Raw genomic sequence first — 13,472 nt, 5'->3', positions numbered from 1 at the left:
TTATTTATGTATTTGAAAGCCAGAATTATACAGAGAGAGGAGAGGCAGAGAGAGAGAGAGGTCTTCCATCTACTGGTTTACTCCCCAATCAGCTGCAATGGCCAGAGCTGTGCCGATCCGAAGCCAGGAGCCAGGAGTCTCCTCTGGGTCTTCCACGTGGGTGCAGGGGTCCAAGGACTTGGGCCATTCTCTTACTGCTTTCCTAGGCCATAGCGGAGAGCTGGATCGGAAGAAGAGCAGCAGGGACTAGAACCAGCACCCATATGGGATGTCGGCGCTTCAGGCCAGGATGTTAACCCACTGCACCACAGCGCCGGCCCCTCATTATTTCTTAAAAAGATTTATTTACTTGAAAGTCAAAGTTGGGGGAAGGGAGAGAGATCTTTCATCTGCTAGTTTATTCCCCAAATGGCCACAACTTCTGGGCTAGACCAAAGTGAGGAATCAGGAATTGTTCTGGGTCTCCTATGTGGGTGCAGGGGCCCAAGCACTTGGGCCATCCCAAGTGCATTAGCAGGGAGCTGGATCAGAAGTGGAGCAGCAGGGATTCCAACCAGCATCTATATATGGGATACCAGTGTTGCAGGTGGTAGCTTAACCCACTATACCACAATGCCAGCCCACAAATTACACATTATTTGAAAGTAGGCAGTGAACCTGGTATTTCTGTTATACCTGGTCCTTCTCATGTCAGTCTCTGGTGCAGAACACACAAAACATATAACAAAGCTCAAACTTATCATGTAGCTCCTAAAGAAGTTATAGATTTCTTAAGACCAAATAAAATCTAGATATTTAAAAACACATCCAGTGTAGTGGATGCCTCTTGATCTGAGATTCCTAATAGCAGCACCACTGATCCTTTGGGTCAGTAATTCTTTATTGTTGGGGATTGTGCTATGCACAGGAGGATGTTAGCATTCCTTGGCCTGTAGGCGTTACATGACAGTAACACACCACACCCATTTGTGAAACCAAAAACGTCTTCCAACATTCTCAGCGCCCCCTGGAGGGACAAAGTCACCACAGCTGAGATGCACTGCCTCGGAGTCCCTCCCTAATGGGAGATGTGTGCCGCCTCAAGGGCACAGCCTCCTGAGCTCACACAGAGATCTTTCTTTAGCACAGGTGTTAATTTCAGACGAATACTTTTATGGAGAAGAAAACTTTAAAAATACTACTAAGCTAAGGAACTAGGTTAGGGCCTGTAAAAGTGACATTGGTTCTTCAAAAGTGATGAGATCTGAGGCCAGCAGAAACCTGAACCCATTTTTGCTTCTGTCTATGGGCATAGGACTTTCTACCCTAACTTGTCAGGTGCATCTGTTTGTTCACAGTTGGAGTTGGAGGTCTACGACTTCTTCTTTGGAAGGAGCACACCTATCACAGTCCACATCTCCATCAGAACTGCAGATACCAATGCCCCCCGAGTCTCCTGGAATACAGGTAAAGCTCAAAGCTCTGAGGGATTACAAGAAAGTAGATGGATCAGGAGAGAGCAGTACATGAGACCACCGCATCCCAGATAGATTAAGGCTGTTAGAAAGCTGTTCTTTTTTTTTCCTTTCTGGTGGAGTGAGAAATTGGAATCCTTGATCTCTGTGTCCTGGTGTCAAGGTCTGGCTCTGTAGGAGATAAGTTAGAAGACACCTTTTAAGAAAGAAAAGGTCTCCTACTCGCCATTTAGGAGACTCAGGGAGGTAAATTCTAGAGCCCACTGTCCAATTTTTTTGTTGGGATGCATGGAAACCAAAACACATAGGTCAAAACTTAAAGTGCTTTAAAAAATAAAAGGCTTTGTGCTGCTTCACCATTCTGAGTGGACTCATAATGAGAAGGATTATTTACATCAATTGCAAATGTGGAATATAAATGAAGTTTTTCCTTTCTTACCAATCCCTTCAACAGCATGCAAAATGTGCTTGAAGGTAGTAGTGGTAGGTTGTATTAAGGGGAAATATCTATGACTAATTTAAACCCTCAGGTGGCAGCTTAGCAAGTTGTCTCATGCCTATGTGTCTATATGTGTGTGTGTGTATGCACATGTCTGTGCTTGCACACATGTGAGGTTCAGCAGAGGATGGGGAACATCAGTTGGTCAGCCTTGATATATAATTTTGGCTCCCTATTGCATTTTACCTCTATGGTAGGGATAATGAGGAAAAAGAAGGCATTGGTAACCTAGGGTTTAGTAATCATCAGCCATCACATAGACTATTGCTAGAGTGTAGAGATGGGATAGCCTGTATGTGTATTTGTAGTCTATGTCATTCAGGTTTGTTAAGGGAGCTCCAGATCTGATTTTCAGTACTTTGGACATGAGAATCCTTTCTAAAATGAAAATTTGGAGAATATAAAGTAGAATTAAAGCCTTTTATTATTCTACCATAAAGATATAGCCACCTTTGATACTTCCTCTGTTGTATCCCATGACGTGTCCTGTGTTGTTGTGTGTTGTTATGGCTTCAAAACCCTTCCTACCTGTACAGAGATCTTTAATAGCTTGTCTTTCCTCCTTCTCTTCTTTGTACTTCCTTTATCCTGTCTCTCTCTCTCTCCTCTTCATTCCTATATTGTATGTCTTAGCCCATCTTCCCTAGAAAGCAGTTGTCCCAACCCTATCCTGAGAATCAGCGTAGGGGGAGAAGCAGGTGATAAGGTGACGTGTCTGGGCTGGTCCTAGCTTTACAGTAACATAAAGCAGCTTGTTCCACAGTGCCCACGTCTCCAGGGACGACATGGAGTCACTGTGTCTGGGAGGAGTTGAGGGTGGGTAGGGAAAGGTGAACAGTCTGGCAATTCCTTCCCCTTTCCTGTCTTGAACTGGTTGGTTTGCCTCACTGGGGGTTACCTTCCCTCCTGTCCAGATTGTGTTACCTGGCTCCTCTTGGCAGTCATTGCACAAACTCCGTGGATCCCACAGGGTGAGACCTGACCAGTGACCCAGGGAGGTCATGTCACAGGGGCAGTCAAAGTAACCAACTGCATCAGAAGAAGAGGCAGAGTGATAGGAGGGCTTCACAGTTGTGGAGAGTGTGGGAAGCCTCATGGGGCTGTTCTAACTGGAAAGCCAGCAGATGGTCAAGGCCAGGGAGCAGGGAGAGCTGGTAGGTCCGAGGTCCACTGGTGGACTGTCTTTAGGTCTTGTCAGCTTGATTCTTTAAAGAGCTCCGCTCCTTCTCATGATTCCCTGCACCTGTTGGCTCCCAGCTTCCCTGGGTGATGGAAATGTCTGTTGATGCTACAGCTTCCAGGGCATTTAGTTCAGATCATGTATTCTTGTTCTGAGCAGCAAGCAAATCTCTCTCCATAGTTTCCTGCAGCATGCTTGGTCTAAGGAGAAGGTTTTTATATCATTACAAAAGTCCCTTCCTTATTACAGTCTAAAGTAAATTACAATGCAAAGTGATTGGAAGTTCTTTGTCTATCACAATTAGACAACCCCCTGAAGCAGTGGCTCTGTATGTGTATATTTAAGCACCTGACATTTTCCATCCTCCAAGCTATGTGTGCTTTCACAGAGTGTATATGTGTGTATATATATATATATATATATATGTATACACACACATGTATGACTCTTTTGCCCACTTAAAATACTGGCATGTAGCCTTTGAAAAATTCCATGTGGATATTTATGAACTAGAGATCACTGAGAAACATAACATCTTTTCTTTCCTTCACCAACCCAAATGCCCATCAACAGTAGACTGGATAAAGAAATTATGGGACATGTACTCTATCGAATACTATACAGCAGTCAAAAACAACGAAACCTGGTCATTTCTGTTGGACTTCTAAAGGGTCTCTTCTGAGGAATCAGGTGTCAGATTGGATTTAATCATAGTAAAAAAATTTAAAAACCGTATTTTAAAATAAATTTTAAAAAGTACGTGATTTTTAAAGTTTTACTGGGGTAAAGCTGCAGCCTGCAGTGCTGGTATCCCATATGGGCCGGGCCGGTTTAAGATCCAGCTGCTTCACTTCCGATCCAGCTCTCTTGTGGCCTGGGAAAGCAGTACAAGATGGCCCAAGTGCTTGGGCCCCTGCACCCACCTGGGAGACCTGGAAGAGGCTCCTGGATCCTGGCTTCGGATTGGTGCAGCTCTGCCTGTTGCGGCCAACTGGGGAGTGAACCAGAGGATGGAACATCTCTCTTTCTCCCACACTCTTTCTCTGCCTCTCCTCCTCTCTCTGTGTAACTCTGACTTTCAAATGAATAAAATAAATCTTTGAAAAAAGTTTTATTTATTATTTTTTGTTTATTTGAAAGGCAGAGACAAAGAGAGGTATTCCATTGACTGCTTCACCTCCCAGATGCCTGCAACATCTGGGGCTGGGCCATGGGCCAGGTCAAGGCTAAGAGCCCAGACTCCTCCCAGGTCTCCCACTTGGTTAGGGACCCAAGTACTTCAGTCATCACCTGCTTCCTCTCAGGGAACGCATTAGCAGGAATCCTGAATCAGACGTGGAGCTGAGATCTGAACTCAGTCACTCTGGTATGGAGTGTGGGCATCCCAGTTGACTTCTTAACCACTATCCCAATGCTAGCCTTACAAACAAAACAAAAAAAAAAATTAAAAATAGAAGCTACATTCCAGTTTCTTGAAAAGCATTTTTTTCTTTAACTTTTGTTTGCTTATTTTATTTGAGTGAGAGAGAGCGAGAAACAGGGACAGAGAGACACTAGTTCCCTCTACAAATGCCTTCAATGCCTGAGGTTGGGTCAGACTGAAATTAGGAGACCAGAACTCCATCTCCATCTCCCATATGAGTGGCAGGGATCCAAGTATTGAGCCATCACCTGCTATGTGCCGGGATACACATTAGCAGGAAGCTGGAATTGGGTGGAGCAGGGACTCAAACCCAGGCACTCTGATATGGGATGTTAGTGTCCCACATAGCGGCCTAACTGCTGTGTCAAACACCTGCTTCTTGGAAAGCTTTTGAAGATAAAACTTTCAGATTGTTTCGTGAATGGACATCCATTAATCTTTTCTGTAAGCAGACATGTCAGCATGTAATAAAATGTTCCAAAATGCTCTTCTGTTTTCTGTTTCAGGACTTAATCTACTGGAGGGTCAGTCTCGGGCCATCACATGGGAACAGTTTCAGATTGTTGACAATGATGACATAAGTGCTGTCCGCTTAGTCACTGTTGATGGTCTACAGCATGGACGGCTTACATTAAGAGGTGAATGATCAACCTTTATAACCTAAGAAAAAACCTAAGAAGTATGTGGTTTTTTTGGTTTGATTTTTTTTTAAGATTTATGTATTTATTTGAAAGGCAGGGTAACAGAGGAAGAGGGAGAGACAGAAAGAGAAAGAGATCTTCCATCCACTGATTCATTCCCCAAATGGCCACAACAATCAGGGCTGGGCCAGGCTGAAGCCAGGAGCCGAGAACCTCATCCCAGTCTCCCATGTGGTTGGCAGAGGCCCAAGCACTTGAGCCATCTTCCACTCCTTTCCCAGGAACATTAGCAGGGACTGGATGAGAAGCAGGGCCAGCATCACAAGCAGCAGCCCAAGCTGTTATGCCACAGTAGTAGGCCCAAAGTGTCTTAAGAAACAAATTGTATTTAGCAATATATATGTGACATGTCTTGACCCTATTTCTAAGTGAGATTGTCATATTCAGAGAATCTGGAGATCTTGAAGCCATTGACTTTCATGTTAGGCTCAAATCAATGTGTAACCCTTCATGGGTGCTGCTTCAAAGAAATAGAGAAATAAACTAAGAACCAGAAACACTTCGACTTTTTAATCCTTTAGAATGGTATTATTATGTTATTAGAGATAGTTGCCATCATTTAATAGAAATGAAATCATAATTATAAAGATGCCAGTTAACCAGGTAATAGCCCTAATAATAATATTCATACTTTATGATAAAATAATGTATTCCTTATAAAGAGCTTAGAGGATTTAATTCAAATCTCTTGGTTTGCCTACCTGTAAATCAGAAAGACACTTTTCATTTGTCATCTTTTGTGATGAGGGAATTCTGAAATCAAAAATAAAATGATACATTCTCCTACTTCATGTAAGAGAAACCCAACCAAAGCAGCTTGAAAGTCAGTGTTGTTTTCTTCATGTCTTCAAGGCTGAAAGAGAGAGAAAGGGCAATGTAAGAAGTCATGGCATCTAAGCTTGCCCTTGAACAAGCATTTCTGTGTGAATGTCCTTCCCTGACTCCCACCTGTAACCTCTTAGCACAGCAACATCTGGGAAGCTGAGTATTTTCAAATGCTTGTATTGCCTTGCCGAGTAAAACTAGGGAGTGGCTATTGGGCAAGTCACTGGTTGAGTCCGTCACACTAGCATTTAATCGTTTGTTCTTCTGATGTCTGTTATACACCTGTAGGGTGTGAGGAGAGTGATGGGGATACCTGCCTGAGGAAGTGTGATGCTCTGTGGCTATGCATAAAATGAAGCAATGTTGATTAACACAGTGGAAGTGAAATGGGGAGGAGAGCCCATACTGTAATGCTGTTCTGGGATCAGAGGAGGTAGGGATACAGTACTGACATTAATGAAACCTGTACTTTGTGTCAGATACTGTGCAAACCCTTCAACATACTTTATCTCATTTGTTTCATGCTGACTTTATGAAGTGAGATGCTGTTATCGATATCATTTGAAAAATAATGGAATTGATACTTAGAGAAATTGATTTATATACATAGAAAATGGCAGAACTGGGATTTGGGCTCAGTCTGTTTGATATTAGTGCTCTAGTACTTGGACTTTAACGCGGTGATTGTTAAACTTTCCCATGCATTAGACTCTCCTGGAGGGTTTGTTAAAAACACAGAGGATGCTAAAACATAGATATTTGGTAAAACACAGATCAAAATTTCTGATATGGTAGGTCCAGAGTAAGGCCTGAGAACTTGAATTTCTAACAGTTTCACAGACAATACTGCTGCTGCTGCTTCAAAACCAATCCTTTGGGATAGGTGTTTGGCCTAGTAGCTAAGAAGCATGCATTCCTATTTGGAATACGTGGGTTCAAGTCCCAGCTCAGCTTCCTGTTAATGTACATTCTGGGAGGCAGCATAAAATGGTTCTGGTAATTGTGTTACTGCCACCTACAAGAGAGACCTGGATTGAATTCCCAGCTCCAGGTTTTGTAGCTCTTGTGGACATCTGGGGTAGTAAAACAGCAGATGGAAGCTGTCATCTCTCCCTTTTTCTCTTTCTCTTCTCTGTCAAATAAAATACATACATACATATGTACATTCATACATACTGCAAGCATTTGGTGCAGTAGTTAAGATAAAACTTGGGATGTGCTGCATCCAATCAGGTTAGTTGAATTTGAATCTTGCCTTGGCTACATTTCTAATTCTGGTTTCTTGCTAAGGAGCACCCAAGGAGTGACAGGTAATCACTCAGGTACTTGGGTGGCTATCACCCATGTGGGAGACCTGGATTGAGCTCTGGGATACTGGTTTTGGGTGGGCCCAGCCCTTGACCAGCCCTGGCTATCGCAGTTGCAGGTGTTTGGAAAGTGAATAAGCAAATGGATGCTATCTCTCTCTCCTCCTCTCTCTCTCTTTTAAATAAATAAGCCAAGATGAAAAGGAAGACAATCCTTCAGGAACTGCTTCCATGTAGTATGGTAGCAATGAATTGAAAGATAACCAGCATTTATTGGAGACTAACTATTATTTAGATTCTCTCATCTCTGCTATGCAACATGAAGTAGACATTTGTATTGGAGTTTTCAGGGTTCTCCAGAGAAACAAAACCAACAGAGAAAAAATACACACATACACACACACACACACACACACACACGAAGAGATTTATGAGGATTGCCTTATGCAAGTGTGGAGGCTGGGAAGTCTGATACTGCTGGGGAACCAGGAAGCACAAGAAGGAGTTCTGTTCTGGTTGAGAACCTGGAGAGCTGAGGGTGTAACTCCCAGTCTGAAGTCAAAGGCAAAGGGTTAAGAGGAGAGGAAGCTAGTATGAGTTCTTGAATCCAGAAGCCCCAAAATCAGCAATTCCAATGTCTCGGGACAGAAGATAGATGCACCATCGCAAGAAGAGGGAGTTTTCCCCTCCTGGCCATTTTGTTCTGTTCAGGTCCACGGTGGTGGGGATGGGTCTTTCAGTGTGCTGAGTCATATGCTGATCTCTTCCAGAAATATCCTCCTCACAGAAGCACCCAGAAATAGTGTTTTCCCAGTGATCTGTATATCCCTGAGGCCAGTCATGTTGACATGTAAAGTTAACCATTGCGGTATTGTTAATCTTTTTTATAGCTGGATCTCAAATGAATTAAATGCCTTCCTAAGTCCACACAGCTAATAAATGTTAGAGGCAGTACTCAGCACCAGATGTGTGATGTTCCAGGGCCCTGTGGGCCATCCTCTGTTGTTCTGCAGGGCAGGTGGGGGCTGCACTATGTTCCCTGGCAATCTCCTGTGCTGATGCTGTCTTTGTAGTGGCGTGTGTCAGTGCTCCCACATTCACTCTGCACCTGCTCTGCTCTCTCCGTCAGGGGGAAAGGCATTTCTCTTCACTGTGGCTGACCTGCAGGCTGGAGTTGTTCGCTATCACCATGATGACAGCGACTCCACCAAAGACTTTGTGGTCTTCAGGATATTTGATGGCCATCACAGCATCGGTCACAAGTTTCCTATCAACATCTTGCCCAAAGATGACAGCCCTCCGTTCCTCGTAACCAATGTCGTGATTGAACTGGAAGAGGGGCAGACCATCCCGCTCCAGGGCTCCATGCTCAGAGCTTCAGACGTGGACTCCAGCGATGACTACATCTTCTTTAACATTACAACAGCCCCACAGGCTGGCGAGATCATGAAGAAGCCAGGGGCTGGCCTGATAGGTAAGCTCTGGGCCTGTAAGATTCATGTGGAGGAAACTGACTCTTCCATAGAGAAATTTCTGTGTACTCCTGTGGCTTTGCTGAATCATGCCTGCCTTTGTGCTAAGGTGGACATCAACGTTATGGAGTAAGATGCTATTACTATTGCCATTTCATGGATGGGAAGCCAGAGACTCAGAGAAGTTAATTTTACCTGTCCAAGGGTGTACATCTAGAAAGTGTAGAGATGAACTTCAAGGTAACGATTATGCCAAGAGAAGTTAACAATATAACCATTATACCAAGAGAAGATGGAACAAATAAATCTGAAGGGAGGTGTTTGGTTTATTCAAGATTGCAAAGTAACCTCATATATATTGTTCATTTACATTTTGTTAGAATCATTAGATAAATGATTCATTTTTAAAAAGATCATTTATTAATTTGAAAGTCAGTGAGGGGGCTGGGAGAGAGAGGTCCACCATCTGCTGATTCACTCCCCAGATGGCCAAAATGGCCAAGATTGGGTCAGGCTAAAGCCAGGAAGTTTATTTGGGTTCTCCCACATGGCTTCAGGGGCCCAAGTACTTGGGTGGTCCTCTGCTGCTTTCCCAGGCACGTTAGCAGATAGCTGGATTGAAAGTGGAGCAGCCAGGACACAAACTAGTGCCCAATTTGGATGCCAGCAATGCCAATATTGCAGGCGGCAGCCTAACCCACTGCACCACGACACCAGCCCCTCTTAACTGCCTCTTAAAGTGGGTAGGTCAGAAATTTGACAAAATAGGAATCGAGTAAATAATAATAATAACTATTATTACTTTGTGTTTTTAAATAAGATGATATTTTTGGAAAATTTTTTTTCTAGTGATAATTTTCCTATGTGAAGACTAGTATAGCAATTTTACTTTCTCCAATTTATTATTTTATAAACTTTGATTAACTTTTTATAAACTTTGATTTTAAAACATTAAATGTGAAGTCCTTGGGCACATACAATGTACTAGGCAGAGGAACTTTGGGTGGTAAGTCTAATATCGTTGTACCAAATACTTGGTAAACTCATATAATAAAAAGTAGTGTTTGTGCCTCCAATAGGTTATCCTGTCCCTGGCTTCCTTCAGAGGGATCTCTTTAATGGGATTATTTACTATCGTCATTTTGGTGAAGAAATCTTTGAAGATTCCTTTGAATTTGTCCTATGGGACAGCCATGAACCTCCAAATCTCTCAGTGCCACAGGTAAGAGATAACTTCTGAATGCTTCCAACATCTTGTATAAGACATCAGTTCTTACAGATGGTCACAAACTATATGAAAACAGGTTTCAAGGTTCAAGACTTGAAAATCAATGGATTAAGCAAAGTTAAAGAGATTTATTTGCATTAGGGCTATTCAAACATTTTTTCTAAAGGGTACTATAACTTTCTATTTAGTGTTTTTAAGGTTATTTAACAGTGGGATTATTTTATCTCTTTTAGTTTGTTTGAAAGACAGAGAGAGAGACAGAGACTGAGAACAATCTCCCATCTGCTGTTTCATTTCCAAATACTAGAGCCATCACCTGCTCCCTCCTCTTGCTTTAAGTAGATTCTAATCTGAGAACATCCTTGGTTTCTGCCTCTATGAAAGAAAAGGAAGCTTCCTAACAGCATGACCCGAACGATCCTGGTCCTGAGTTTAATCTTCGGTGATGATGGAACCTTCTGATCACAAATGCTATTAAGTAATTATCTTACCTGAACTTTCTGCAAATTAGCAGGAAGCTGGAATTGAGAGTGGAGCTGAGACTCAAGTCCAGACACTCTGAGATGGGATGTGAGTGTCCCAAGCAAGATCTTACCACTGTGCCAAATCCCTGTCCCTTTTCTAGGCATTTTGTATTGGGAGGTATTGTGTGTGGATGCAGCAAATTTTCCACCTGTTCTAGAATGACTAGTAAAAGCTTGTGTCATAAATATCATATAATGTCACAGTCACTGACCTCGGCTGATGCTTACCTGAAGCTGATTATCCATTTTCTATGATGAATACATCAGAAGGAGATGATTAGGGAGGATGAGACTCAAGAGCTCTGACACTAGAGGAGGTAGGTGATGCCTCTGAAGAAGGAGTGGAGAACGAACGAGAAGCATCTCAATTCAAGTGCTTTTTGACTAACAAGACAACTTCAAGCAACAGCTCTCTCTTTTCACCAATGCATTATATACTTCTGGATTAAATCTTTTAAAATATTTATTTATTTAAAAGGCAGAGTTACAGAGAGAGGGGAGAGAGACAGAGACAGAGATAGAGAGAGATCTTCCATCCACTGCTTCACTCTCCAAATGGCCACAATAGCTGTGGCTGGGCCAGGCCAAAGCCAGGAGAAAGGAGCTTCATCTGGGTCTCCCACATGGGTGGCAAGGGTCTAAGCACTTGGGCCACTCTGCACTGCTTCCCAGTGACATGAGCAGGGAGCTGGATCAGAAGTGGAGCAGCTGGGACTCGGACCTGTACTTATCTGGGATGCCTACATTGTAGGCAGCAGTTTAACATGCTGCACCACAATACTGACCTTTGGATTAAAAATTTTTAAGACCTTTGTTCATTTGAGAGTTCAAAATGACAACTGTTATTAGAGTTTATTTCTAAGTCTTCTGTGTATTTATTCAACTTGAGTTACGTGTCTGACATGAATACCATAGCACTTTTAGCAAACTAAGTAGCTTTTTAAAAGTGAAAATTTCAAGAATTCTTTCCTCATACACAGAAATGTTAGATTCCTCTATGATAAAGACCAAAGTAATGAAGACTTAATTGGAACAGGTTTTTTCCATTTAGTGTTTACTTATTTTTTTTTAAGATTTATTTATTTATTTGAAAGGCAGAGTTACAGAGAGGCAGAGGGAGAGAGAGTCTTCCATCCTCTGGTTCACTCCCCAGATGGCAGCAATGGCTGGAGCTGAGCCGATCTGAAGCCAGGAGCTGGGAGCTTCTTCCGGGTCTCCCATGTGGGTGCAGGGGCCCAAGGACTTGGGCCATCTTCTACTGCTTTCCCAGGCCATAGCAGAGAGCTGGATCTGAAGTGGAACAGCCGGGACTGGAACCCATGCCCATATGGGATGCCGGCGCTGCAGGTGGCGTCTTTTCCCGTTATGCCACAGCACTGGCCCCTACTGATTTTTAATTTATTTGAAAGGCAGAGAGATCTCTTCTATCTGATGGTTCACTCCCCAAATGTCTGCAGTGGCCAGGTCTGTGCGAGGCAGAAGCCAGGAGCCCAGAACTCCATCTGGGTCTTCCATGTCCGTGGCAAAAATCCAAACACTTAGGCCATTATCTGCTGCCTCTCAGGCACAAAGTTTCAAGGAATTAGTGTGTGCATACCCACAAAAACAAAAATTTTGTGTACCTTGCTGGTGAACGTGGATATCATCATTGCAGCTGTAATTTTTAAGGGACTTAAATGATCGTCTAGTTTGTTAGATGATTGGATGCTCAATTTGGACAAGTACCTCCTCAAGTTCTACAAATAAAAATTTATTTAAAATATTCAACAAAAAATGAAAGTTCAGATAAGATGATTACTTACAGCATTTGTGATCAGAGGGTTCCATCATCACCAAAGTATCAGGTCCAGGGTTGTTCGGGTCATGCTGTTAGGAAGCTTCCTTTTCCTTCATAGAGGCAGAAACCACGGGTGTTCTCAGATGAGAATCTCTTTAAAGTAAGAAGGAGGTTTCCTATTATCTCCCTGCACTCTTCCCCTGAACACTCCTGCTGGGATCTACCTACATATCAACAAGGTGTCTATGTATCAGCAAGAAATCCCTTTTCTATTTCTATCTTGGTTGCTGTGATTGTCATTTGCTTTTTGAAAAGTATTTCCTGGGGGCGGCGCTGTAGCATAGCAGTTAAGCTGCCGCCTGCAGTGCCTGCATCCCACGTGGGTGCCAGTTGAGTCCCGGCTGCTCTACTTCTGATCCAGCTCTCTGTTATGGCATGGGAGAGCTGTAGAGGATGGCCCAGATCCTTGGGCCCCTGCAACCACGTAGGAGACCTGGAGGAAGCTCCTGGCTCCTGGCTTCACATCTCCTGGCTAGTATCGGCGCAGCTCCAGCTGTTGCGGCCAGTTGAGGAGTGAACCAGTGGATGGAGGACCTCTCTCTCTTTCTGCCTCTCCTTCTCTCTCTGTGTAACTCTGACTTTCAAGTAAATAAATCTTAAAAAAAAGAAAAGAAAAGTATTTCCTTGGGATAAGAGTTTGGCTTACTGATTAAGATTATTGGTTGTGGGGCCAGAACTGTGGCATAGTAGTTAAGCCTCTACTTGTGGCACCAGCATCCCATACAGGTGCCAGTTCATGTCGTGGCTGTTCCACTTCTGATCCAGTTCTCTGCTTACGGCCTGGGAAAGCAGTGGAAAATGGCCCAAGTGGTTGGGCCCCTGCACTTGTGTGGAAGACCAGAGGCTTTAGATCAGCACTCCTCTGGACATTGTTGCCTTTTATGAACCAGTGGAAAGAAGACCTTTCTCCCTATCTCTCCCTCTCTGTCTGTAACTCTGCCTCTCAAATAGTAATACAAAATATTGATTTGGATACCCACATTCCATATCAGAGTTTGGCTTACTGGGTCCAAATCCAGGCT

The 13,472-nt window shown here is 43.3% G+C and overlaps 1 protein-coding gene across 7 annotated transcripts in view; it reads left to right on the top strand.

Moving 5' to 3' along the window:
- FREM1 (FRAS1 related extracellular matrix 1) overlaps nt 1–13,472 on the top strand; it is a 179,531-nt gene that overhangs the window by 57,485 nt on the left and 108,574 nt on the right. For all 7 annotated transcript variants that reach the window (XR_011380085.1, XM_070052347.1, XM_002708087.5 and 4 more), the window contains 4 exons: nt 1,338–1,446; nt 5,063–5,194; nt 8,519–8,863; nt 9,941–10,083. Coding sequence is in view for 6 of the 7 variants with exons in the window: in XM_070052347.1 (XP_069908448.1) it covers nt 1,338–1,446; nt 5,063–5,194; nt 8,519–8,863; nt 9,941–10,083 (729 nt within the window). In the remaining variant the exon portion in view is untranslated. The remainder of the gene's footprint in view (nt 1–1,337; nt 1,447–5,062; nt 5,195–8,518; nt 8,864–9,940; nt 10,084–13,472) is intronic.

This window comes from Oryctolagus cuniculus, chromosome 1 (assembly GCF_964237555.1).
Source record: "Oryctolagus cuniculus chromosome 1, mOryCun1.1, whole genome shotgun sequence".
In the NCBI taxonomy this organism is placed as follows: domain Eukaryota; kingdom Metazoa; phylum Chordata; class Mammalia; order Lagomorpha; family Leporidae; genus Oryctolagus; species Oryctolagus cuniculus.
This window is presented reverse-complemented; position numbering and strand designations above follow the sequence as displayed.